A 26338-nucleotide genomic window follows, 5' to 3' on the forward strand; every position below is an offset into this window, starting at 1 on the left:
TTAATTTTTTTTAATTTTTTTTTGCATGTCCTATGGAGGACTGAAGCTCCCCAGGTTTTCGAAATCTTCCAAGAAAGCCACTCTTGGTATGGCGTAGACTTGCTTAAGCAGCGGGATACGACAGGGTTCAAGTCAAGTATCTAACCAAGTAGTACCTACTCCGGAGTACAACTGATATTTACCGCCCTGCCTGGGCGAGTCGGCTACTATGACATCCGTTGAAAAGTGTAAGTGGAGTGTGAAAATTAGTAGCATCCACTTCATATATCGAGGGTATTCGCTTAACCCGTGAAGACTGGGGGTATGATGTAACCTATTCCAATCCCACACATGGGGGTGGCCTCCAGGGGAAAATACTTCATGCGCTGCTTGGCTATATAGAGGGCATCTTTTCCAGCAAGATTGCGTAAATCACTTTGCCCCCCGAAGATTCCCCGCGCAGCTATCGAAGTCCGCCATGAATCTGTGGCTTCTTACCCTCTGGGTCACGTTCGTGACCGCCTGGGTCGACAACCAAGGGACAACATGCACTTTGTACCCCGAATCTCTGATTTACCAGGGCCAGGAGGTTGATGACTCCCCCTCAATTCAACAAGCCTTTGACATGTGTGGCACGAACGGGACGGTCATTTTCTCCGAGAACGTTTTCCACGTAAACACCGTTCTCAACACAACCAATCTGCTGAATTGTGATGTGCACCTCCGTGGCGAGCTACGCTTCTCTGCCAACGTTCCATACTGGCGAACCCATGCCATCAGTGTTGTTCTGCAGGATCAAGTCACTGCATGGCTGTTTGGTGGTCAAAATGTGAGCTTCTATGGTGAGGGCGGCTTTTACAACGGCAATGGCCAAGCTTGGTACAATGCAAACAGGAATGAATCGAACCAGGCCGGACGTCCGATGAGTTTTACAGTCTACAACTCGACCAACCTAACTGTCGATGGACTGAGGGTGATTCAACCGCAGTTCTGGGCAACCTTTGTTTGGGCGAGCAAGAATGTTTCCTTCACCAACTTGTTTGTGAATGCTACTAGCGACAGCGAATGGGGCACCATGAACACCGACGGTTACGATTCCTGGCAAAGTGACAACTTGCTGGTGGAAAATGCCACCATTATCATGGGCGACGATTGTATCGCAGCCAAGGGAAACACCACGAACCTCCTCGCCAAGAACATCTATTGCGAAGGCGGCACCGGCGTTACGATTGGGTCAATCGGTCAATATCCAGACATGCCCGACTACAATCTCAATATTACCTTTGACAATGTGACCATCAAAGATGCCATGGATGGTGCCTATATCAAGACCTGGCAAGGCACACGCATCTTCACGCCCAGCAATGGCGACTGGGGTGGCGGTGGAACCGGTCTGGTCAAAAACGTTACTTTCCGCAATTTCGAAATGGACAATGTGGGACTGCCGATTCAGGTCGCCCAGTGCGTTTACTCGGCGGGTTCCAACAAGAGCTGCAACACTTCGACGTTGCAGATCGAAGACGTGAAATGGGAAAACATCCGTGGCACATCCCGGTTCAACATCGCTTCGTCGATTTACTGTTCGGATGAGCGCCCGTGCCCGGGCATGTGCTTTGAGAACGTGAACATTACCAGCTTGAATGCCACTCGTGGTCAGGCTTATTATGACACGGATATCCAGTACGAACTCTTCCAGTGCACGAACGTCGTTGGTCAGAACACCTCCGGCATCCCTTGCAACCAAGCCGCTCCCAGCAACTTCAGTCAGTGGATCTATGGCAACGTCGACAGCTCGGGCCTGGCGACTGCACTTTCAGGTCATTCTGGGAACTAATGTGTGTGTGTGTGTGTGTGTGTATCATTTATAACCTGTACTTTATATAGCGAGGTAGTTACATGGATAGATCGTTGATTATATTTAGTGATGATAAATGAACATGAATGAACCTTGGCAGCTGGAGAAAACGTTATAGAATAACTGAGGTATTACAGATAGACAACGACAAAGAGAAAAGAGGACAGGGCAATACCGAGTCTTTGATATTATGACTCTTGCTGGTAAATCCAACCCGCGATCGGAACTTAACTTACCAATTATGCTATTGGAGACTAGTTTGTTTTTCATGGTCTCTCCAACTCTTGATAATTAGACCTTGGAGGACATATGGTCCGACCAGAGCTGGACATTCCAGCTTTTCTTCAATGCTTGGGGTTTACCATGTACATCGTCAGCGCCAACTTTCATAGTCTTCACAAGTATTAGTCTGCACTTACAGCCCTCTGGAAATGGGTAAAATCGCAGCCCACGTTCAAAACGAATCGTTTTGAGATAAATACAACGGCACTTCTCGACTGCATTGTGCATTTACTAGGTTTGGGCCCCAAAGCAAAACCCCCGTCATCGTATACGAGTACAAGCAGGAACAAGTAGCGCCTCCCAAACGCGTAGATAAGCTACATATTGATCTAAAAATAGTACACTGCCTCTGTGCCGATTGGTTGACACCATTGAACCTTTCTGGACTCTCGCTCCTGCAAGTATTGTGGCCGTTCAGCCGTGAAGTATAAATATCCCCACCGAGTGGCCAAACATCCCCAATAAGAGACGCTCAGATAGGACTCCATAGGGCGTTAAGATCTTTACGGGATGTTGAGCTGGAGACGGTATATGGTCAGAGAGATGTTGTGCTCTTAGATGAGGAGGAGTGGGAAGAAGAAGTCACCAACTGCCACTAGGTTCCCTATATACATTTTGGCGTTTTAATTGGTCGTATTGACATTCAATCGCTTGGAGGTGCCGGCTTTCTGTGGCTTATTATTTTAGAAATGGAGTCTCTGGTTTGGCCTTAGCTTGAGCGTATTGCCATCAGACCTTCATTTTCATCTTTGCAATTCAATTGCCTGGGATATATGGGTTTATCTCATTCACTCGCGTTAGGTTTGTGACCAAAGTAACATTTTATAAGCACGTTGTCCCGCTGTTATACACTTATCGTTTCCCTGAGAAGAAACTGGGAGTGATTTGAGCGCTCCAAAAACATTTCCCAATCTTGTCTGCGCATACAATGACTTCGATGACTGCCTTCTCTCACTCCCAACCTGACCGCGAACACTTCAACCATCCTTTGCTACTGAACCAGTATAAACGTTATAATTCCAATGCTTACAATTATCCTTAATTTCCAATCCACCATTGCCACTCATGATAGTCTTCCCTCCACGTAGCACTGAGAACTTCTGAGCACCCACACCCATACTGATATTCGATGTGACAATCCCCGCCGGTACCTCAATAGACACTGGCTGGTTAGAACCACTCGTGACAATCAACGTGGCTGGCTCTCTCAACATAGTAGCCACAAAGACACTATCGTGGAGCATGCTGACACCGTTCGGTTGGGGTAGGGAATCATTAGTGCAAGCCACGTTCTTCGGCGTCGGACGGTACCAATAGACAAGCTCGTCCTCTTCTATGATAGGAACCACTGCACCTGACTTGTAGGCCTTTATGAAAGGCTTGTAGAGGTTTCGCCAGGCATCATGCGGCATTCCCGCTGCCCACTGGGAGGAGCCATCGTCACTATGATTGGCGGAGTATGGTCCGATGTAGTGGGATTCACCATAATCTACTCTCCGTTAGCTATTGAGGTACGCTTCTGGGAGGGTAATTTACCATTCCATGAGATAATCTCAATCAGGCTTGGCTGAAGCTGAAGCATCTGTTCCCAACGAAGGGTAGGAAGACTCTCACAGATGAAAACCCAATTTTTAGAGTTGAAGTGGGTTGCGAACCACGGCGAGACCGCTTTGCAATGTTACCTTTATACGTATAACGAGGATGGGAGACAAACGAGCCATATATGTCCGTCCAGCCAGATCTTTAACGAACCTCTCATCCCAGATAGTCGTCATCGGTCCGGGTATGATGCTGTTTCCCCCATCGGTAGGCCATGCATACCAGGAGAAAGCACCGTCGATGGACCGGGCAGCACCGCTCGTCGCCTCTGCCGGATCCTGAAGATTAGGCAGGGCCCAAATGGGATGCGACGTTCCTTTTTTTACGGGCCCCCAATTGAAGCTGTCTCCAACAAACGTACTTACAATCGCAGCTCCATTATACTGCATCTGCGCCGGATGGGCGGCGTACTTTTGCATATAAGCGGTGATTTTGTCTGTATCTCCATTACTCCAATAAGCGAAGTCAAAGGAGATAAAGACTTTAAAGCCGACCTTCTCGGCCGCCTGGTAAGCAAGTGCTAGCTGATCAGGGGTATAAATGTCAATGCTGGCGCAGTTAAGAGCGAATGCATCGATGCCAATTGCTTGAGCAGTAGTCATATCGGCGATCCAGTCGGCTAACTGATAGTTCTTGACAATGCCAACCTATGGTATGTCATGAATGATCCATGGGGAAAGGCCTAATCGTACTAACCATAAAGTGAGCAAAGACATACTTGCCAGGTTCTGCATGAGCGATCAGCTCAGCTGGGGTAGCAAGACCTGAGATTACAGCCAAAAGGCTCGTAATGACACAAAGAGCTTTGCAAATCATGATCAGTCACTGTTTACTCTATTCTTGAGGTGAGGTTGGTCTCTACATTGCTTCTTAGTCGTTTTCCAGGCTTTATTTATGCGGATGCTAGGCCCATTGAGCGAGCGAATTCAATATGTCCCCACCCATTCTTCCAGCGTGGCTCAGTCAAAATGGAATGTCTACTGAAGCACCCCTCAGCCAAGTGATCGACACACCATGATACTCTTCTGTGTTGTACCACCATTCCCAATGTTACCCTACGGCTATACTCTAGGGAGGTCCAGCCCGCTGACATTGGCTAGATAGAGATTGCCGGGTGTTACATATACAGCAACCACTTGGAGGTCTGGGATCAATTTTGTCTAATTCTCTGGTTTGTTCAGTCATGTTCATTGCAGAGACTTGGATTGCTGCCACATGCTGATGTATATGTTACACCGTACACGGGTTGTCTATGCCTCATGACCCTTGCCATCGTCATCTGTAACGCTGTGGTATAAAGCATCGTGAAGCCATAAGGGTATTGCCTACATAGCTAAGCTGGTGTTTAAACGCTCAATTCAATAAGGGACTCCTGTATCCAGGACAAAGGCAGTTGCGAACAGGCTGCATTTGTTTGCATTAGCGCATGTCGTGCAAATATCATGCAGGTGGTCATCCGGGAGAGTTTATTAGGGTTCTGACCATTCAAGCAAGCCTACCCAAAGGACAATCAGCAAGCGTATCAGCAGGTCGAGTCCACCCCGCACTTTGAAAAATATACTTTATGCCTATCATTTGCACAGATGGCTTTGCACAGAAACGCGACTAATCAGATTATAAACTCAATATGCCTATGAAACAGTCGGGCTTCGGGCGTTGCGGTGGCACGATAGGTTGATCCGTGATGCACCATTTCCTTGGTTTGACTAGGCGCGCTTTTCTGTCTACGTCCTTTCGAATAGTATCATCCTACCCTCCTCGCTAACTGCCGTCCTGTCCTATGTCAATACTACTTTTTAATTTGTCCCTCCAATCGTCTTCCTCGAGGAAGCCCTTTGACCCAACCGTCCTTTCAATTTGTTTCTTTTGTTCCTTCCTTTTTTTGTTTTCGCTCATGGTCCTCCTGAATATCCTGAGGCTGTTCCTCTCGTGGCACCTGTGAAAGCCAGAACTTGCTAATCACTCCCCCGAGGAATGTTCTGTCCACCCACTTGATGACAGCATACAAGACCAAGCCCCAACTCCACAGATATACCCCCATCATGGACGCAACCAAGAGGATTGGTCCCAAGATGACGAATGATAGTATAGCCCAGAGTAGTACAGCCACGGCCGCGAACACAAATGTACCGGCCAAAAAGATAAAGAACGGCACCCCGCAGCAGATGAGCTGACAAACCAGGAATGATGTAGCATAGGGTTTTTGCAGTGCCGCTTCAAAGATTGCCGCTTGGCGAGGAGGGGGAAAGATCCAAGCAAGCAGCCATTTCACGGTGGATTCGAACCAATCGAATGTGTTTGGGACGACGTCTCGGAGCCATGCCGTCATCGGTTCATACCACGGACCTGCCGATGTGTCTTGTGCGGCGGCATCGTCTTGCGTCTTTTCACCGGGAAACTCGCCCGGCGTGGTCAGACTCGTAGGCTGGGTAACAGTCGTACCAAGATGTTTCGCGTGTCGTTGCGCAGTTGGCACGGCACTATCCGTGAGTGCGGAGCCGGCTGCAGTCGTCGTCGTTGTCTTATCAGTGGCGCCCTCCAGGACGCTGGACGCCGATTTCAGGGACATCTTCTGGTTGTTTGTGTCCAGCTCTATTCTGCTGAGTTTAGTGTATCGAGGGTAGATGGACAGACTGTAGAATTTATCCGGGGCATCGTATAGATGTCTACCTATCTATCTATCTATCCTGGTTCCTCGTTTTCCCCTGGCCCTATGATGTCACAGAGCTGTCATTGTGGGTCAGGCAAGTCAATCCAATAATAATTATACATTGGATCATTCCGCTGTTAACCACGTTCAGACTAGTCTAGTAACTCTCTCTACTATGTGGAGTAATCGTTGAGCGTGGAGAACTACGTAGGAGTACTATTCCCTGATTACTGCCGGTGGAGTGGGAACCAGATAGATATATATCTTGTCCTTCCCTAGGTTAGTGTTAACAGAGACATCGTATTCAAGCGGTTGGAGTCTGATTTCACCTTTCAGGCCGCCTTTAGTCAGTTATACCCTTATTCATCACGAAACGTTGATATAAGGATTTAAGCCTAGTATATATTGTGTCGGGGCTCTATATGGAAGCTCATTGCACAAGAAAAACGTGTTAGCCTGAGGCTACGGTGGGACTTTTTTAAGTACGCGCCCACTCACCGGCCGGATCATCCTAGCATCCGGCCCAATCAGGGCTCCCTGCCGGAATCCCCAGGAAACGTAATCTTGGCGGATGTCGAGACGGAAGAAATCGCAACACTTTTTGCTTTACGATGTCTTGGACCTGATGTCAGGTGCCGATCATGCGAAACATGTCAAGCATGCCCGGGTGATAATATAACGTGTCGATGAGCATAGCAACTGCAAGAAAGTCAACCTACTATTGGCCATACCAGTGGCTCCCTCTTGGATCCCCGACGGTGGATTCAAAGCGAAGTAAAGGACTCACCCGAAGCCTTTCTATAGCTATAGCGTATTCTTTTCTCTCTGATGTATTTTATTTACCTAGAATATACATCTTGCCTGGGCTAGACTCTGTCTCCTATATCAGAGCCCTCTTGACTTTACTGAAGGACTGATTATATGGGTATTGGATATAACAGCATTAGTTCCCCCGGTATTCCTTCCCATGGTTCCTCCCTCGGAGGCCATATCTGCTCAGGTATGTATTCATCACATATGTTGCATTGGCTGAAAACCGGGTGGATGCTTTTAATGGTGCCTTAAATCTCGAGGAGAATCACCAACCAGCTAAGCCAAGAAAGAGACCGTTGAAGGAGAGACTCGCCCTAATGCCGAGCACCATTCTGCTGTTAGAACTACGTATAATGGACATGGTAACGGTATTCGGGAGGTACAACACAATGTGATTATTCGAAAACATAGATCGTTCACCTTAAATGCTATATTATGTAACCGTGGCACGTACTGTCTGGCTCTAAATCAAAATCTCCTTAACCAAATACACGAATAAACGGAAGCCAAAAAGTCTGCTCCTAGAGATGAGCACAGGTTCCCGTCGTCAGGACCTGAGGAGTCTCCAGCTTGTGGTCCCCAATTGGAACATCCACCCTCTCTCCATTTACACCACCAAATCCACAGATCGCTCCACCAGGGTTGTAGATATGAGAAACCGTCTTCTTGGTTTCTAATTGGGCGTTAGATCGATTGTTTGAAGGGTCGTAGTGGGCGGGGGGTTTTCAACATACCAACTTGATGCGAGCTCATATCCGTTGGGAAGGTCTGGGACCATTTTTCACCATCCGGGGTGTAGAAGAAGATGGAGACTGAGGAGATTTGACGCTTCTCAGAGGTGGCAGCACTAGCGAACGCCGCAAGGGAAGGGATGATGACGGTAAAAATTGACAGCTGCATGGTAATTGATTTGTGACAGAGGTTGATATATTCAAGGGAGTAGTGGACAGCTTGGAGTAGTTATGGGGTTATGTTTAGATTCTGAGCCTGTCTGATTTGATTTCTAGTCATAGACATGGTTGGCACAAAGCCTTTATATGCATCGTGTGGGAATCGCCCTTGGAAGGTATATTCCTAAAAATAGAAATCGCAAAAGTGAAGGTTAAGCTCAGCCCTGTGAGGATTTCGGGACGCTGGATAGATAGACGTAACAGTATCATCATCAACATCCTCAGGCAACCTGTATCCATAGAGGCGACCCGTCAAGAATGGTCAACTGCATCACGACGTGTTCCAATATGAAGAGGTGGGCCATGATTGTTGGTTACGAGGCATCGCCACGGCGGAATGTGGGGAACCCCAAGCATACGAAGATATGATCTGCAAAAACAAAAGCCAATAGAATTGGTCCTCGTGTTGGTTAAGGCGTCCGATCAATGCGCACAAGAGTGGATTTTTGGTACTTACATTGTTACTCAGCCACACTGGCATCGGCAATCCCCATTTACGATGTCTGATCAACACTGGAAGCTATGAAGATATCGTGATAGCGCTAGTGTACGTGGTCTAGTGAATCCTATGGCCTCAACTGAAATTACTCAGTTTAACTATACTAAATATAGGGTTGAATCTTTTAATAACTCCTCCCCTCCAACGCCTACGATTTTAACAGACATATCAGCCACTGATAGAAGGGCAAGGCAATATACCCAATGGGAAATGAAATACAAGACATAGCAATGTATCCGTGTAATCAATGAGAATAATACCTGACAAGCAAATCTATAGTACATCAGTTACGGAAACAATCACCACCCACTGATGGGTTTGATGCAGCTTCACTCGCGATTGAGGACACTGTGCCCATCCGCAACCAATATATTGTTCAGTAAACCATTTGCTGAGAGCAGGAGCATCCGTGGTGGTTTACTAGTCTGGAGAATTTGCACAGCAACGAATCGATATTCCTAGTTGTCGTGATTAGGCCGCCTGGGGGGGGGGGTATTGGCCGCTCCGTATTTGGTCGCCTTACAGAGGTCAAAGTTTAGAGAGGGCCTTAAAATATATTTTCTCTACTATTCTGGCTATGCTTCTACGGGGATCACGGTGTTGTGTTCCTCGGGTCGAGACTCCTAGGGCGCCTTACAGCAGTAGCTCCTGCTTGGCATTATGGCGAAGTCCACTTTGAGCTACGCCGGCAAATCTACGTGGAACACAGGTAACTTTCTGTTCCTGTGCTTGTCAGGTGTCAAGCCCTTCTGGGTAAAAACATAAAATCTTCAAGAGTTGTGAAAATCTATAAATACAGACACAATCACCGGGGCATATACTCTCATCAACCTCATCAACAACGAACCTCAATAAACACTACGATCTACTTCTCCTCTCAGAATACCTTTACAATTCAATTCTTCCACAATGAAGTTCTCTATTGCTGCCCTTATCCTGGCTGCTACCTCAGCCATTGCTACTCCCATTGTCACCAAGCGCGATGGCTCGTTCGTGATCAGCGATCTCAAGGCGCGCGGGTCTCTCTCCAACACCATGAGCTTCAAGCTCCAGGACGGTGATGCCTCAATTGATTGCAACCTCATCTGGTGAGTTACATCTTTTTTGTCACAAAATATACATATTGGATTACTGACCAGCTCGTCCTATACACAGGAGCGCGAAGGAACCAGAGGAAAATGCTCGATGCAACGACGGCAAGCATCTTATCCAGTTCCCCGATGGCTTCGAGTTCGGAAAGTTCACCCTTGCCATTGAGCGTATTGAGCCCAACCCGATCGGTGGCCGTGCTTATCTGGATGAGAACGATGGGAAGTGGAACTGCGTCGACAACCCGGAGGACCACGTCTACAAGGACTGCAAGTACGACGGTGACTACACCATCCAGCTGTGATTGATCCATGAGGAGACATTTGGAAGTCGAATTTATGGGAGGATGTAATTTTGATTTGGTTCCATGAGTGGGTGGAAAAGAGATTTCCAGTACTTAATACTTGTCATTCGTTGATTTGATTCGCTAGAAATACAATTAATTCATGTTATAGACAATTCATGAGTGCCAAGTTGTCCTGAACACATCGTTATAGATATGACCCAGATTTAAAAAACTTCCCAACAGTAGCCAACGTAGTGTCATTTAATATTGCGATGCCGATCTTTTATAAAGGCTTCTTGACCCCACCACCGGCTATTTCTAACCATTGCCGAGGGTCCGAGGGTGGGGTTTATTCATACATGCGTGGATCGAGCACCTCCATGATCTTGTTTGCGATGTCGAAGACAGAATATTATTATTTCGTGTATATTTATACGCAGACTGTGTAATCATGACAACCCGAACAGAGCGTCTAGCCACCTGGGCCTCGGGACTGCAATATGATGACATCCCACAGGATGTGATCCAGCGGACCAAAGACCTCTTCCTGGACTGGTTCGGGTGCACCATTGCTGGTCGTCATCACCCTGCTGTGAAGGCCATTGCCACCTTTGTGAAGCAGATGGGCCCCACGTCCGGGAAAAGTGAGTTGGTAGATAGCGAGCTGGGTTTCAGCACAAGCCCTGCCTTTGCAGCAATGGTGAACGCGGCTTCATCGCACGTTGTGGAGCAGGATGATTTGCATAATCGGAGTATTATGCATCCTGCGACGGTTATCTTCCCTGCTGCTTTGGCCGTGGCGCAGGATTTAAATGCGAATGGAAGAGACTTCATTACGGCTTGCGTGGTTGGATACGAGGTAGGATGCCGGGTGGGAGAATTCCTTGGGAAGAGTCACTACGCAGTATGCCCACCTTCAATTCTTCACACCAGACGATCGCGTTGACCTGGTCCTAACAGCGTTTCCATTCCACTGCAACTGGCGGGGTCATTGGTGTGGCTGCTGCAACAGCCCGTCTTTTGGGTCTCGACTCCGCGGCCATGCTATCATCGATCGGAACTGCGGGAACCCAGGCATCGGGCTTATGGCAGTTTCTCCTGGATGCTACGCATTCAAAGCAAGTTCACACGGGCAAGGCCTGCTTCGATGGAATATTCGCCACCTACGCCGCGAAATCCGGGTTATTAGGGCCTAAGGATGTGCTGGAAGGGCCTAAGGGCATGGGTGTCGCGCTCGTCCCCGATACGCCTATCCCCACCGCAATTGATACAGACCTCGGACTTGATTGGGCCGTGCTGGGAAGTAGTTTCAAATGGCACGCGTCCTGCCGCCATACACATCCAAGCGTCGACGCATTGCTGCAGATTCTTTCCACACATGAGATTAAATTCGAAGATATTGACTCGGTCGTAACGAGAACATATCAAGCAGCATTTGACGTACTCGGGCTCAGTGGACGTGGTGAAACGGTCCACCAGAGTAAATTCAATATGGGATTCGTTCTCGCCGTAACGGCGCAGAAGGGGCAGGCATTGATAACGGATTTCACAGAGGAAGCGCTGCACGATGCATCATTGAGGAATTTCCAGGAACGTGTTAGGATGGAATTGGACGAGGATATAAATGCGGCATTCCCGCAAAAGTGGCAGGGCAAGGTAATTGTAACTTGCAAGTCTGGTGAGAGATATGAAAAGTTTGTGGAGTATTTGAAAGGAGATCCACAAAGTCCATTGACGAGGTATGTCCAATAGAATATCCCCATGGTGGTGAGTGATTCTAGTTGAGCTGACTGGACGGTGCCATAGAACGGAGATAGAGACCAAATTTAAGGCTCTGGCCCAGTATGGTGAGGTGAAAGACGCAGATCGGATCCAGCAAATTATCACTAGGGCATGGGACCTCGAGAATCAAGACAGTCTCAAAGAACTGTGGCTCTAGTCTAGAGACTGTGAAAATACTGTACATAGGATACATGGTTATCATATCCCTGGATATTGGCAACAGTAATATAATCAACCTCCTGGTTCAGTTCTGCTGCTCGGCCATATCTGCCTATACTAATCAACTCATCTTCATTCCTTGAATAAAGGATAATACTATACAGTAGGCCATGAAGGGATTGGTTATTAGTGTGACTTCCATACAGGGTCTGCTTGTATTGGCTCTTTTGTGGCGGCCAACACCAAATCTAACGGCAAAGGCTGCTTGCTATAGGATAATCCTCCACCCCAAAGATTCATGGCGAGTGACTTAATGTCTTGTCTGGCGTCCTCAGAGTTCGGCTAGGAACCAGCCGATTTAGTTCTCTTTCCAACGCAACTTACTCTTCACCTGCAATCTCGGTCGAAGCGCCAAACCCGTCAACAGGGGCCTTACAACATGCTTTCATCAAAGGGCGAAAGCCTTTTGAGAAACTCAGTCGCCAATTCGTATTCCCTTTCTATTATGTGACAATGTTGATTGGAGCGAACTTGCACGCTCAGATGCAAGTTCCGCGGCCTGATGTTGAACCCATTCGTATAATTTAATGTGTCATAGGTTTGCCCAGGAATGGGTCGAATATGGAAGCACCACAGTAGCCGACTCAGCGTAATGAGTAGAGTGTTAGTTGCAAGATCTGCGCCAGGACAGATGCGACGACCCCAGCCGAATGAGCTATGACCAAGTTTGCTGGGATGCGCAGAACCCTTTCCTTGTTCAACCGATGCTATGTATTCCTTCGGGAGATAAGGCAACAAATGCGCATCCATGCCTAGAAATCGAAGAGGATTGAACTGATTCGGATTGGGATAATACTTAGGGTTCATATTGATTGCCCACGAATTTCCCAACATCACCGTTCCGCGAGGAATATAGTACCCACGATAATAATCATCCTCGGAACAAGCATGCGGTGTGCCACCCAATACAGCCACAGGACGCCAGCGCAGGATTTCCTTGCAAAGTGCACGGAGATATGGGAGGCTGGGTATATCCTCGAACGTAGGTAATCGATGAGGTCCTACCACTGCATCTAACTCAGCCTGTGCTATCTCCAGAACTGTGGGGTTTGTCACGATCGCTAGCATAGCTGAGCATAAAGTGGAAGACGTGGTATCGGATCCGGCACCGAAAAGGGAAGCAGGAATGTAGCTGAAATCTCGCTCAGTCAACGGAAATGCTTTCGGGTCCGAATCTCTGGTCTCAAGCAGCTGCTTGGTTAAGCTATTGAAAAGAGGCTCTGCTCCTGGGGACTGTTTCACGGACTCAATATCCTGTCGCACCACCCGAACAAGTCTCATGTTTGCCTCAGCCTCGAGACGACCATGGCGTTTGATCTCCGCCTTCCATGGTGCAATCCAATCCGGTAGATACTTCAACATTGGAAAGGACTCCACCAGGTATGCCCCTGGGACATTCAAACTGGAGGCATACTGCATGAATTCAAGCCGCTGTTTAATCACCGGGGACTGAGCACTGTCGACACGGTGCCCGTACGAGACGGCAAAGACAATAGACGACGCGAGCCGATCAAACAGTGCTTCCCATTCATGAGCACCTTCTAGTAGCTGATAGCATAATCGACTCGACTCCGCCTGCTGCAATGCCTTGTAATTTTCTAGCGCTCGGGGCGTCAGGGCCGAATGCAAGAGCCGTCGGCGAATGAGCCATTCCTTGCCATACGGTTGCACCAGGATGCTGGCCATATCCCAGTAGATTTCACCCATCGTGACAAACCGGGGCCGTGTGCTGTATTTTGTAGAACGTTTTTCGAGGAGCTCGGAGGCGATCAACGGGTCAGAAATCACCACCGTGGGCCGACGGCCCAGCCAGATGGTATAGATTGGGCCATATATTTTGGACCACTCCTGAAACTTAATCCAAGGGTGCTTGGAAGGGATTTGGAATTTGTTTCCAAGCAGTGGAATTGGGGAAGGACCTGGAGGCAAGCACTTCCACAAGTACACATCGTGGATTATTATGGCCAGGGGGATGAGAATGATACAGAAACCAATCCCCCAGGCTGGGTTGGAGGGGAGCGAGTGGATATAATCCATGATACGGTCTGGTGAGGCACGACGGACAAGTCTTGAAGAGCGCGTAATTTCTTATAGAGCACTAGCATAGACCTTAGTTACAAATAGAGATAGACGATAATTTAACCGAGTACTGCGGGGAATATGCAAGTGTTCTAATTGCCGACGTGTACGAGCCAAGTGGCGTTACATGTGGGGTAATGATCATATTATGCTTGCCATACGTAGTTGGTAAGAATTCCAAAGAGACACAAAGAGCTAGTCTAAAACTATGATTACCATGACTATAAGGAGGGCTTGATAGGACTTGGGTACTTGACAAAGGCAAGGGGACCAGTAGTTGCCAAAACCCCACTGGCTTTGCCGGTGATTCTTGGGTCCTCTCCAATATAATTAGTAGGATATCCAAAGTCCAGCGGCTTGATACTCTCCAGGTATTCGATCTGGGCATCAGTTAGGCGGATCTCCAGTGCTTTGAGGTTGTCTTGCAGATGCTCAATCTTTCTCCCGCCGATAATGGGAAAGACATAAGGTGCTTTCGATAGCACATAGGCTAGTGCGATGGTCGTTACCGAGTCCACTCCATGCTCAGCTGCTACTTTCTCGAGTGCCTCGCTCATTCTAGCTTCGTCCTCAGTCTGGGTCGCATTCCCGATCGCGCGGAGGCCTTCGCCTGCGATTTTGCGAGCCTCGAGCTGCTTCTTCGACTGGAACTTCCCACCACCTATGGAGTCCCATGGTGCAATTGCCATACCGAAGTGCCTGGCCATCGGGAGAATATCCTTCTCGAAGTCGCGGCGGAGAACATTCCATCTCCCCTGGTAAATACTAAACGGAGTCTTTCCATTTGCCTTCGCGTAGTAGTTTGCCGCCGATACAACCCAGGCTGGAGTATTAGACACTCCCAGATAGAGCACCTTGCCTTGTTGCACAAGAATATGGAGACTATCCATTACCTCCTCAATCGAGGTGGTTTGGTCCCACCAGTGAACATAGAGGATATCGATCCAGTCTGTCTGCAGTTTGTGAAGCGAGTCTCGAACTGACATGTGTAAACTTCTTCGCGAATTGCCAGAATAATTAACATAAGAGGCTTTTCCAAGCTCATAGTCTCGGTAGGCGGTGGTGTATTTGGTCGCAATGACAATGTTATCACGATTGCCACGAGCCTTCATCCATTCACCAATCCATCGCTCTGATTGCTCGTCTTGATAGTTGTTCGAGGTGTCAATACAATTCCCTCCTGCATCAACGTATGCATCGAGAAGTTCGAAAGCTTTGGACTTCGGCATGCTGCCCATGAAACTAGACCATGATTCTCCAATTGACATACCCCCTAATTGTAGAGGAGACACTCGGATACTAGCGGACGCCGAAAGAGGTCGTAGGCGCCCAAGAGGGGTGGCAGGCTCAGGTGCACGCTGAAGAAATGACATCTTGGTAAATCAGGCAAATATACATTGAACGACGATATGTCGAAGAGAAGAGTTTTGTTGTTGCATCCAGCTTTTATACCCCCGAGCCCAAGGGGAGGGCAGTATTCCCTTCATCTCCAGGAACTGATATTTAACTAACTAACCCTCAAGATCCTATAGTATGCGCTCTGTTCGTCTCGGTTCGGCAGAGAATCAACAAACGGAAATCTCCGGTGAGAACGAAGACTTCCAACCCACATTCCCCACATTATGATGTGGCGTTAATTCCCCCACATCGTCTTCAACCATGATTTCTAACTAAAGAGCCAAGTTGCATACAGTCACGGCAATCAGTTCTAACAATAAATGCCGGACCAATAATATCTCCACGGTACGCAGAGAGTGGATGTCCGGTGTCGAGGTTCATGACCATGCTGGAGTGTGCAGTTCTCGAAGCGGCACATGATGCTCACCATTGCCCTAAGTACACCTTTCGGGCCTTTATAACTTGGGCTTCTAGAGGTCTCAGGCTCATGTGGCACAAGTGCTGCCACACTGGGAATTCGCCTGCGTAGATATACCTTCAATGGTTAAGCCCGTGCAGGTTGAAAGGATCTTGCTTGATTGATACTACTCTAGGGTCAGGGCTCGAAGACGGATGTATCCCGAGAGGCCACCTGGTAAAGTACCTTAAGGAGATCAACAGCGGGCTAGGCTTGAGAAACCATATCAAATCATACTACGACTATCGATTTTACGACCAAGTTAAATTGTTTATGCGGGGTGGACTGTTTATCCTACAACGAGTTAGAGATGCGCCAATTGAGATTTCCCTGCGGGGCTTCCCCGCATTTATTTTTCTGGGGTAAAATCACTGGGCAGTCGCGTTAATCGGGGTTTTTTTGGTGTCGAAGACTGGTCACGACGTTCCATGCTCCCTCATCTGTCATATGTTCAGTACCGCATTTCCCTGGACTCTTACTGGCAACATCCTTGTGAGGATAGCTAGAGCCGAAAGACATGAAAGCCGTACGAAGGGTGAAAGCACGGAGGGTTCCGTGTCCCTTGTGCACCAAGTCATTCACCCGTACAGAGCACCTACAAAGACATCTTGGATCTCGTACGTGGGCGATTGAGGTTCGATATATTGTGCCATTCCTTTGCTGACAGACATCGTGTTCAGATGGCGTAGGGAAAGCAGTAGTATGTCCCGAGTGTGGAAAGGAGTTTATGCGGAAGTACATGGGCCCCGAAACAACATAGAGCATATTACAAGAAACTAACGAGACTCTACTGAAGGGATGTGATGAAACGCCACCTTGCCAAATGCCAACTCAAATCCCGGACCATCCCCGTGGGAGAAGCAGGAGCTACTACAACCAGTCTCACTCTACCTGAAGAACAACAACTGATGCCAAATACGGATGGCGTTGAGACTCCAGACCAGGGTACACTGAATGAAATCAATAATCTGCCGACCAAGAAATACAGCCTAAGGTCCGGTGGGAGCCACCCACAATCGATTGAACAAAGGGATGATATTCAAGAAACGGAAACCAATGGACATTGCATCCTGCCGGACAGTTCCCTGGCTGAGCTCCGGTGGAGTAATAGACAGTTTGAAGACATACAGTTGCTCCTGGACCCCATTCTGTTTGACAGAGTCGAGCACAACCACTCCCTACAATTGCCATCGGCTGTTGGTGTTCCATGCATTGACATTGATCCGGCTGATACATTCAGTTTCCTCGCCCGCATCTCCAGCAAGGAGAGTGCTTCGCTCCAGGCCCGTTATGACTGTAGTGCAATACTTAAGAGAGGGTTGGAAGGGCCGGAAGTGACCGATGATACTATCGCGAGGCAAGGAGTACTACCATTTACAGATCCTCCCTCTTCTCTCGGTGATTCATGGTCTGGTAGTAGGTTTCTTCTTTTCGTATTGTTCTGAAAATATTATTACCACCGACCCAATTACTCCCTAGACACGTCAAAAGCAGGTCTTTTCACACCGGCTAGCCCAATATATGACCCTCCTACGATGCTCTTCAATTCACGATCTATTTCTTCGTCCCATATGTCTAATGATCTTGCAGCTGTTACCTGCGAGCCCTGGTACCACACCTGGACATCTTCTACGCAGGCATCACCGTCTTCAGGACCCGCATACCAAATCATACATCAAATCAGAAACCTTTCGCAACATTCAAGAATTATGCATACATGGTCGCCACAGGTCGAGAAGGACTGCATTCGTTTCTTCAGTCCTAATAATGTTGAGAGGTTTATCAGGATTTACTGGACAGCATGGCATCCTCATTATCCAGTGATTCATAAGCCAACGTTTTCTATCGCAAGTGCTCCAGCGCACCTCACAGCAGCCATGGCAGTCATGGGAGCATGTTTCTCACAAAGTCCAAATGATAACCACAATGTAAAGCTATGGCTGAATAGTGTGGAAGAGATGGTATTTAGCAACAAATATTTTGGGGATCTTATGCTGCAGGACCCGGCTACCATTAACATACGGGACATCGTACAGCTCCTGCAAGCAGCATACTGCGTCTGTACTTTTCAAATCAGCGAAGGAAGTCATATTAGCCGACGAAGGATTCGTCGTCAGCGTTTTAGTATGCTTGTTTCAGTAAGTAGTTCGCTTAGGTTCATGTTATCTCCATCGCTAATTTAGACTAGTTGGCAAGAGACTTAAACTTGTTCAGCATCAAACACAACGATCTGGACTCGGTACGCGGAGGCGATTTCTGTTGGGACACCTTTATTGCGACTGAGGAATGTATTCGGTAAGTGCAAGCGACAAAATGGTCTATTCGTACAGTTTGCTAACGTCATGCTAGGACTATGCTTTTCATATATATCCATGACACCGGATTTGCGATCTTCAGCAACTACCCTCCCCGCACGAGGATCCAAGAAATGTCATTGGGAATGGCGTGTCCAGAGGCTTGTTTTCAAGCACAGTCTGCAGCAGAGTGCCTCACTGCGATTAGAAGGTGGACAGCACATCCTCTATGGGGGTGCAGAAGGACGCTGCGTGAGATTGTGCAGATCATGTTCTGTGAAGATGTTAATGTCGATATACGAGCCTACCTCTCCCACTTGGGAATACTGAACCTTTGGATTGTGTGTTCCGGTAAGAACCGCACCGCTATCAGTGGCTAGAACATGGCCCCATATAACATCCTAACACCCCTTCGACGCGATATTTTCTTTGACATATAAGAGCCACCACTGACTGTTATATGTGCAGCACTCTGTGCCGAGGCCTTCCAGATTAATTCTCTTATCAGTGTTGACACCCAACTCCAGCCTATGCGCACAGCGCTCCACAACTGGAAGTTAGCTTGGAATCAGCGCTTCGCTATACAGGATAGTTTTGGCCTACCAAAGGAGGAGGACAATATTTTTGTGGATATTGACGATTATTGGCGACAGTTGGGGTTTTTTCAGAACGCGTCAGAATATTGGTTATTGCTAAATATCCTCATTCGACGAATTGACGAACGGCAGCGGAATCAGCATAATCCGTCGGTTCAATCTGATGTTGAACTCACCAGCTCGGTCATTGACAGGCCATATACGCCTTCAAGATGTGATTCACCCACAATGACAGATCTGAAAAACCTCATATCGGAACATCATCGTCAATTCAAGCCGTATGCATGACCTAAGCACACTGTGAATGACTTCTTATAGGGTTGGACTGTTCCGCCTCAAGCAGTATATCCGTAGCAGATAAATGCAGGGAAGGCTCCATAGCTCTATGGCCCTAAAGGCCTTTGGATGTGTCCATCATGTAATATGTGCTTTTGAGACAGTAGAGATGATAGCACGTAGAAGTTAAAACGGCGCACCCAGAAGCAGGGCCTTAATCATAGAAGATCTGAGTAGGGTGTAGATATCCTCATGCGGGGGATTTATCGCTTTCAGATAGGGGCTTACGGCTAAGCCTTTCCCATTCTATACAGATGATGACGTACAAGCATAGACGCTTGAGCAAAAATCGAAACCGATGTGGTTGCTACTCGGCTATAGCGCGTGTGTCCTCGTCCGCCACATTTCTCGTACCCCACAAGCCACTGGAGTGAGCTTGGAGAGACACCACCACACTACCTCGGCAGGTACGCGTACTTGAACAAATGCATGACATGCTATAGTCGATGTTTTTTTTTTTTTTTTTAAAGCTATCTAATGTCTCTAATAACATTGATCTGGCGCCATCGTGGGTAAAATCTTTCATCTTATACTATCTTCTAGCGACATCAAAGAACTGCACGCATCGATACGATGGACTCCACCACCAAGTCCTCTCCCCCACTGTCCGACAAATCGCGGATTCATGTTATAATTGTTGGAGCTGGTAAAGCCCCTTCTTCCCGGTCACTTCTCTAATGTCACTAAAACCGTGGAAAAAGGGTTCGCCGGCCTTGGCACTGCCATAGAATGCCATCGCCAGGGTCTCTCTGTCGCAGTTTATGAGCGATTTCCCGAATTGAAACCATTGGGTGACATCCTCTCATTTGGAAGTAATGGAGGCCGGATCTTTGCACGATGGGGCCCGGTGGTTGACCGCATGCTTCCTGTTAGCATCAATCTCCAGAACTACGGGTTTCGCATTCACAAGTACACGGGAGAGCATGTCCACACACAACCTTCCATGCCCTTTAATCGACAGGCCCCCACGATTAATGGACATCGGGGAGAGCTACACCAAATTCTATTCAACTATGCTCGGGACGACCTAAAGATTCCTATTAATCTCGGTTCCGAGGTAACTGGGTACTTCGAGAGCACCAATGGGGCAGGAATCGAGCTCGCTTCAGGGGAAAAGGTGCATACGGACCATGATACATGCAGGAGCTTCAGCTGACCGGTGCTAGATTTATGGAGATGTTGTCATTGGCTCAGATGGTGTTCGTTCCCAAGCTCGAGCCTTGGTTCTAGGTCGTGAAACAGAGCTTGAGTCTAGCGGTTATGCTATATTTCGCGCTTGGTCTGTCGCTGGTTCCTGTCATTGGGCTAGATGAAGCTGACTGGTCGAAAGGTTTTCAAACGAAGATATTCTCGCCGATCCCCTGACTAGACATATATGTGAAAATGGAGATACCTTCAATGGCTGGATTGGTCCAGATGTACATCTCCTGGTTTCATCCTTAAAAGGGGGCAAGGATGTCTGTTGGGTACTAACGCATAAGGTGGGTCACAGCTAACCCCGACGATCGTGAGTTGTGTCATGTCCAAAGAAATATTAATATGTCTCGTATTATAGGATACATCTGAAATTAGCGATCGCTGGTCGTTTCCAGGTAAGCTTGCAGATGTCTATAAGGTCCTGGAAGGTTGGGACCCAATCTGCAAGCGCATCGTTTCGAAAACCCCCGAGTCGTCCCTGGTCGATTGGAAACTCATCTGGCAAGACCCATTGCCTACCTGGATCAGCAAACACGGACGTATTGCTCTTGCTGGAGATTCCGCTCATGCATTCCTTCCAACATCCGCTCAGGGCGCAACACAGGCGCTAGAGGATGGTGTCACAATCGCAATTTGTCTGAGCCGGGCTGGAAAATACAGGATCCCCGACGCTCTACATGCCTTCGAAAAGATTCGGTGAGACCTGAAATCCACTTATACATATGAGCCACCTCTGACTGGGTATTGCAGGTACGATCGTGTACAGAAGGTGCAGGAAACAGGTAAAACAACTCGGGATAAATGGCACAATGCGAGCTGGGATAATGTAAAACGCGACCCCAAAGCTATCGAATTGCCACGAGAAGACTGGATATTGAATCACGATGCAGAGGAGCATGCTAACAAAATGTGTGAGGAGATATTCGGTGCCCGCTCCAACAGAAGGGCCAGGGGCGAAAGCAGAATATGAGGCAGCTATTGGGATCCAGATTATCATAACCTTATGTATCATGTAGAAGCGAAAGCTATTCCTTACGGCCAAATATAAGTCGCCATCACTTTTTTTTCCCCTAATGATCTATACCGTAGACTAGCCATTACCATACAATGTGACTGATACACAACCTTTAATCATATAGGGCGAAACAAGTTCGTCTACAGCTGCTGCGAAATCTCCATTTGCCTGCCCACGAATTAACCCAGAATGCGATGCTAAGTTTGCATTGATCTCTATCTCAGGGATGCAGAATCCAAATCTGATGCGTAAATAATCGCACTGACCGACAATTAAGGTGGGGGATCGGTTAAAGTGTTCCCCACAAGGATCTTCATGCCCATGCGTGTGGGGGAAGCTTTCACCTTGTAGCTTCAGTGGCAGCCGAGCCAACTAGCACAGAAGGCGTGTCAGTTCCAATGGTTGAGTCGCGTGAAGTGTTCGCCATATACAGTTCTAATTCATTTCAGTCCGGGCACTCGGCTCAAATGTCTCGGCGACAAGACTATATGAACCTTGCTCCACCAGCTGCTTCTGTGCGTTATTTTTAAGCACATTATAAGACAACCCTCTGAGATTTGCACCCCGCGTATAGTCGGGGCCAAGGCATTGCCATCATGGTGTTTGGAATGCTAGAGTGCGAGGATGGTGAATCACCTCCTGGAACAGGTGCATACGCTTCCTTGCCATATCCCTCTTCTGCTCTTTACTAATAATAGCAGTGATTCTAAGTCACCAGCCACTGATTGAAGGTAGTAGTGATACTACCTCTGCTTCGGCAAAGGCCCCCCATCAACGTCGTGGCATTGTTTTGGTACATTCCTACCAAAATCCTCTTGTTTTGTTACTTTAAGTCTCACTGCGCGAGGCAGGTTCCCCAACCCTCAGATTCTCCAAATGACCCTTTAAATGTAAGTTGGGTGAGGGCTAGTTCTCCATGTATACACAATCGTATTGACTTCAATCAACTACTCAGTGGCCACAATGGTAATGGAAACCCCCCCCCCCCCCCCAACGATACTCGGATTAAATATTGATACCCTGCCATTGTGATGCAGGCGAAAGGATTTTATTTTACTCAATGTCAGTCTCCTATCCGCGATTGTGGGGGCATATGGGCCTATGTTGGGGCCTGGGTTTGTTGAGATATCTGAGGAGCTTAATGTTAGCGTGAATGAGATCTCACAAGCTACCTCCTACCTGGTGTTGGCAATCGGAATTGCTCTCCTTTTCAGCAACCCACTGGCCAAGTGCTATGGGAAACGGCCCGTGTATTTAGTATCGGGGATATTGCTCTTTGCATCAAGCATTGGGGCTGCGCTGACACATGACTATGGCTCGTTCCTTGCTTGTCGGCTGGTAGGGGGCTTAGGCATGGGTCCATACGAGGTTAGTACACGTTCCTAGGGTTTCGTCCGTGCACATAGGGGCATCACAAAGTCTCACCCATGGCTGCTCACCACTTCTAGGTCCTTGTGCAATGTACTATAGGGGACATGTATTTTGTGCACGAACGCGCTTCACGCATAGCTTTTTGGAACCTCTTCCTAGTGAGCGGCATCTCGGCTGGGCCGATCGTTAGTGCATATATCATCCAGTATTCCGGGTATCGCTGGGCCTTTGGCGTATGTGCTATTTTCTACGGGGTCCTCACTCTAGCCCTGTTTTTTCTTGCCCCGGAAACGTCGTATATTCGAGTGGCTGGCACTTCTCACACCTCCACAGAGGCCTCAAGTATCGAGCAGCCGGACACAAAGGCCGTACCAGGCGAAGATGTTGTTCAGCCGACCTCTGAAACAATAGATGACATTGAAAAGGAACCCCAAGGTCGAAAGTATGAACAGCAGACAAGCCATCCACCGTTAATCACACAGCGGAAAGACTCCTATTGGAGATCCCTTCGAGTGTACACGGGGAGATATTCTAATGCCTCAGTCGTGAAGGTAATCAGTCGTCCGTTTATCTTGTAAGCCCCTGGTATCTTGATATCTATACTATCAACTAATGGCCATAGGTTTCTCTATCCTGGAATCCTTTGGGCATTCCTAACCTGGGGTACAACAATTACGTTCACCATTGCCTTTAGCTACGTCAACGGAGTGATTTTCAACGAACCCCCGTATAACTTTAGTACCTCACAGATTGGTCTGATCAATATTTCGCCGTTAGTCCTCAGCGTTGTGTCCGAGATCATCTCGGGGCCCCTGTGTGATAAAATCTGTTTGTACTTGACGAAGAGGAACAATGGATATTACGAACCCGAATTTCGACTGGTCCTGATGGCTGTGGGCTTCGTCCTGGGTGTAGCTGGGTTCTACGGGTTTGGGGCTACCGTGCACTACAAGACGCACTGGACCGGGCCCGTCATCACATACGGGCTGGTCAATGCATCCCTCGCATTTTGCTCAACGTGTGTCTTCGGATATATCATTGATGCCTACACTGCTCTGGGTGAGGAGGCCTTCGTGGCCGTTAACTCTCGAAACTTCCTCAGTTTTGGAATCCTTTATGTTATCAATGAATGGCTCGACAAAGAGGGAACACTGAAGGTGTTTGTCGTCCTTGGTAGCCTTTTCATCTTCACTAGCCTTCTCACAATACCGATTTGGTAAGTTGAGCCTCCCGGAGTGCCCGTCCAGTGTTAACCCGCTCCAATATCTAGGATCTTTGGAAAGAGGTGTAGGGCTAGGATTGACAAGATTGTTTGGTTGAAGAACTACATGAGAGATTCTTGAAATGGCCCAATGTGCTTTTCGCAGGTTCAACACCGTTGACTTTTGTTTCGCTTCTCGTTGTCTCGCTGTGGTCACTTGCAAATCAAACTACATTGCCTTTGGCTGAAATGTTACTCACGAGTACTTAAATAACCGACATATATAACAGTCCCAGATCCTTATAATTTCAGATATATTACTGGTATTATATCACTTAAAACTAAAGTTCACGCATAGATCGCGATCCAAGTACAAAGGGATTCTACACAGTGAGAACCGCATATAACTAGTCAGTGAAAGGCAAATCGAAACAGGGACCGGTATTTCGTCGGCCAGTGGGGGCCTTTTCGACCCTGGACATCTCTCGCCATAGCTGCCCGGTCAGTGCTTCTTGATCAGTAATACCTGCAGCAGTACTACGCCGTCGTGTACGATCTTGCTGCTGTTGACTCTCCGTCAGCGCCGAGTCCGGTGTCGAGGGCGACGGAGATTCCTCCAGCATTTGTTGCTGTTGTTGCTCCGATAGCGCCGCAGCGACACGGTCCTTCCACGTCTTCTCTTCTGTCTCCTTCGCAATGACGGCGTAGTGTGCCCGCCGGTATACCCCAACAGAGCTTAACGTTAGTGCGATCAATTCATACGCGAATAAAACTGGTAACGCGTAGTAAAGTTGCGGGTTGCAGCCATCGGACCAAATGTCCACCAGCACCTGAAAGATGCTGTGTGCTGGCAGCGCATATCCCCACTGATAGAATCCTGGGGAGAGTTCGAATGGGAGAAGTATCGATGTGACATTCAAAACTATCCACGAGATGAGGGCCATCGGCACAGCCGGTGGGGGGAGCCAGATCGTGAAGACATCGAGGACAAGAAAGTTGCAGTGGGCAAACAGCCACAAGGCCATCCAGGTCATGGCGAACTGTCCTCCATCGACATGCCACCCATGGCGAAAGGCCCAGATGGCGCCCGTTGTACACAGCGATCCAGACAGCGTGTATAACCCTGATATGAGTTGGCGAACGGTGGCAATTCGAGGCGCTGCTATGGTGACATAAAGTTGAAATTGCTGATACAGGCCATTGATGTAACCCAAGTAGAAGAATTCCTGGATGAGAATCAAGATAATTACCAAGGTATTGTAGATGAGTCGGGAGCCTTGAGTAGTGGGCTGGATGTTGATTGAAGCCAACGTCCAAGGGTTGGTAAACGCCGCAATGGCAGCGGGATCAGTGTCGTTCAAGCTCCCGAGTGCCTGCATCCCATTTGTTTTGAAGTAGGCCACTCGTGCAGCTTCCGAAAGTGACTGCATATTGTTCGCAATGGCGGAATCCACCACGGCGGGGTACCGTGCTTCATTCCAGACCAGAGTGAGAACATCGCTGTTGTTATACGAGGCTGCCGCGGAACCTCCTCCGAATGCGGCAGCCAAGCGATTTGATGCATTCGCAGACGTGTATAACCCACCCCAGTAGTCGATATTACATACGGCAGATGTGACGGTGCTCGGCCGGGGATACGCCGACACCGATTGCTCGTTCAACGTGGGGAAACCAGGGCCCTTTAGCTGCTGATACGCGGCGCGAATTGCGCTTCCCACAGCTCCCCCATCGTAGTCGACAAAGACAACGTGTAGGTTATGCGTATGCGTGGTCTGCTGGAAAAGGGAGCCAAACAGGTAACAGAAGAGACCGAGAAAGAGAAGCTGCAGTACGATGAAGTTCAGACCAGCTGCTTTGAGCAGTCCCCATCGACGCCGGCGAACAGAAGGGTCGTGGATGCTGGGGTGTGGCTGATGTCGTGCTTTGGGGTAGAAATGCATCGGAAACACTCAATGAGGGTAGAAGGAGTCCTACAGTTTAGACTGGGATGCAAGCTGCGCAAGGGGGCTCTGGAGTAATGATGCCGTCACGGTGTTCTTCAACCGTGGTACCTTGTGCAGTCTATATATTTCTACCATGAAGTGAGGGTTTCAGAAGAGGCCGAACGCGGCGTCTCGGTCACCCCCTTCACGTGACGGCAGATACGAGGAGATTTGATAGAGGATTAAATCCAAATGAAGACGAGCTACGCTACATTATACTTACTAGCTTTTGGTTGGACCAGGCGAGCGGTCGATATCTGCTAAGCTTCTCGTCAGCATGAGATAATTCTTGTGGTCTGGCGATCGTCGTCTCGCCAGGTCAGGTGACTCTGGGGATCGGGCTGAGTCAGCAGTGGGTGCCTGGACTTGTGAAATCCTGCAGATTCAGGCATTCTCCCGCAATACTTCC

General features: G+C 48.3%; 12 protein-coding genes across 12 annotated transcripts; 6 read left to right on the forward strand and 6 right to left on the reverse strand.

The window, feature by feature from the left end:
• Positions 1 to 457: 457 nt before the first annotated feature.
• On the forward strand, positions 458 to 1813 carry BDV27DRAFT_170616 (pectin lyase fold/virulence factor; the record flags this gene model as incomplete). Its single annotated transcript, XM_032075351.1, has 1 exon — positions 458 to 1813. One exon carries the CDS (start codon positions 458 to 460, stop codon positions 1811 to 1813), a length of 1356 nt encoding a protein of 451 aa, XP_031929666.1.
• Positions 1814 to 3093: 1280 nt separating this feature from the next.
• BDV27DRAFT_143456 (glycoside hydrolase family 71 protein) lies at positions 3094 to 4531 on the reverse strand (the record flags this gene model as incomplete). The annotated part of the gene is made up of 4 exons (XM_032070095.1): positions 3094 to 3605; positions 3653 to 3784; positions 3831 to 4362; positions 4412 to 4531. 4 exons carry the CDS (start codon positions 4529 to 4531, stop codon positions 3094 to 3096), a joined length of 1296 nt encoding a protein of 431 aa, XP_031929667.1.
• Positions 4532 to 5303: 772 nt separating this feature from the next.
• BDV27DRAFT_125038 (seipin co-factor family protein) lies at positions 5304 to 6335 on the reverse strand. The gene has a single exon (XM_032066237.1). The coding sequence runs from the start codon at positions 6282 to 6284 to the stop codon at positions 5568 to 5570; it is 717 nt and encodes a 238-aa protein (XP_031929668.1). The 5' UTR covers positions 6285 to 6335; the 3' UTR covers positions 5304 to 5567.
• A 677-nt stretch (positions 6336 to 7012) lies between these two features.
• On the forward strand, positions 7013 to 7449 carry BDV27DRAFT_125039 (uncharacterized protein). The gene has a single exon (XM_032066238.1). The coding sequence runs from the start codon at positions 7052 to 7054 to the stop codon at positions 7280 to 7282; it is 231 nt and encodes a 76-aa protein (XP_031929669.1). The 5' UTR covers positions 7013 to 7051; the 3' UTR covers positions 7283 to 7449.
• Positions 7450 to 7699: 250 nt separating this feature from the next.
• BDV27DRAFT_155728 (uncharacterized protein) lies at positions 7700 to 7956 on the reverse strand (the record flags this gene model as incomplete). The annotated part of the gene is made up of 2 exons (XM_032072194.1): positions 7700 to 7851; positions 7917 to 7956. The coding sequence occupies 2 exons, from the start codon at positions 7954 to 7956 to the stop codon at positions 7700 to 7702; spliced, it is 192 nt and encodes a 63-aa protein (XP_031929670.1).
• Positions 7957 to 9485: 1529 nt separating this feature from the next.
• BDV27DRAFT_170617 (MmgE/PrpD family protein) lies at positions 9486 to 11941 on the forward strand (the record flags this gene model as incomplete). Its single annotated transcript, XM_032075352.1, has 6 exons — positions 9486 to 9715; positions 9783 to 9997; positions 10246 to 10344; positions 10443 to 10906; positions 10963 to 11741; positions 11809 to 11941. Exons 1-6 carry the CDS (start codon positions 9537 to 9539, stop codon positions 11939 to 11941), a joined length of 1869 nt encoding a protein of 622 aa, XP_031929671.1. The 5' UTR covers positions 9486 to 9536.
• Positions 11942 to 12375: 434 nt separating this feature from the next.
• Positions 12376 to 14040, reverse strand: BDV27DRAFT_170619 (cytochrome P450; the record flags this gene model as incomplete). The annotated part of the gene is made up of 1 exon (XM_032075353.1): positions 12376 to 14040. One exon carries the CDS (start codon positions 14038 to 14040, stop codon positions 12376 to 12378), a length of 1665 nt encoding a protein of 554 aa, XP_031929672.1.
• Positions 14041 to 14303: 263 nt separating this feature from the next.
• Positions 14304 to 15320, reverse strand: BDV27DRAFT_143460 (NADP-dependent oxidoreductase domain-containing protein; the record flags this gene model as incomplete). Its single annotated transcript, XM_032070096.1, has 1 exon — positions 14304 to 15320. One exon carries the CDS (start codon positions 15318 to 15320, stop codon positions 14304 to 14306), a length of 1017 nt encoding a protein of 338 aa, XP_031929673.1.
• A 1134-nt stretch (positions 15321 to 16454) lies between these two features.
• On the forward strand, positions 16455 to 19115 carry BDV27DRAFT_170620 (uncharacterized protein; the record flags this gene model as incomplete). Its single annotated transcript, XM_032075354.1, has 8 exons — positions 16455 to 16554; positions 16618 to 16672; positions 16734 to 16788; positions 16870 to 17301; positions 17542 to 18075; positions 18126 to 18232; positions 18287 to 18572; positions 18675 to 19115. The coding sequence occupies 8 exons, from the start codon at positions 16455 to 16457 to the stop codon at positions 19113 to 19115; spliced, it is 2010 nt and encodes a 669-aa protein (XP_031929674.1).
• Positions 19116 to 19736: 621 nt separating this feature from the next.
• BDV27DRAFT_155734 (FAD-dependent oxidoreductase) lies at positions 19737 to 21330 on the forward strand (the record flags this gene model as incomplete). Its single annotated transcript, XM_032072195.1, has 6 exons — positions 19737 to 19809; positions 19865 to 20280; positions 20330 to 20442; positions 20494 to 20644; positions 20719 to 21056; positions 21111 to 21330. The coding sequence occupies 6 exons, from the start codon at positions 19737 to 19739 to the stop codon at positions 21328 to 21330; spliced, it is 1311 nt and encodes a 436-aa protein (XP_031929675.1).
• Positions 21331 to 21971: 641 nt separating this feature from the next.
• On the forward strand, positions 21972 to 24089 carry BDV27DRAFT_170621 (major facilitator superfamily domain-containing protein; the record flags this gene model as incomplete). The annotated part of the gene is made up of 6 exons (XM_032075355.1): positions 21972 to 21991; positions 22139 to 22265; positions 22420 to 22743; positions 22824 to 23320; positions 23369 to 23962; positions 24017 to 24089. The coding sequence occupies 6 exons, from the start codon at positions 21972 to 21974 to the stop codon at positions 24087 to 24089; spliced, it is 1635 nt and encodes a 544-aa protein (XP_031929676.1).
• Positions 24090 to 24299: 210 nt separating this feature from the next.
• On the reverse strand, positions 24300 to 26139 carry BDV27DRAFT_88511 (SNG1 family protein). The gene has a single exon (XM_032077868.1). The coding sequence runs from the start codon at positions 25885 to 25887 to the stop codon at positions 24355 to 24357; it is 1533 nt and encodes a 510-aa protein (XP_031929677.1). The 5' UTR covers positions 25888 to 26139; the 3' UTR covers positions 24300 to 24354.
• Positions 26140 to 26338: the final 199 nt, after the last annotated feature.

This window comes from Aspergillus caelatus (assembly GCF_009193585.1).
Source record: "Aspergillus caelatus strain CBS 763.97 unplaced genomic scaffold BDV27scaffold_48, whole genome shotgun sequence".
NCBI classification, from domain to species: domain Eukaryota; kingdom Fungi; phylum Ascomycota; class Eurotiomycetes; order Eurotiales; family Aspergillaceae; genus Aspergillus; species Aspergillus caelatus.

Excerpts from the sequence above, each read along its gene's own strand:
- BDV27DRAFT_125039 (XM_032066238.1), top strand. The coding sequence starts at position 7,052 with ATGAGCATAGCAACTGCAAGAAAGTCAACCTACTATTGGCCATACCAG.
- BDV27DRAFT_125038 (XM_032066237.1), bottom strand. The coding sequence starts at position 6,284 with ATGTCCCTGAAATCGGCGTCCAGCGTCCTGGAGGGCGCCACTGATAAG.
- BDV27DRAFT_88511 (XM_032077868.1), bottom strand. The coding sequence starts at position 25,887 with ATGCATTTCTACCCCAAAGCACGACATCAGCCACACCCCAGCATCCAC.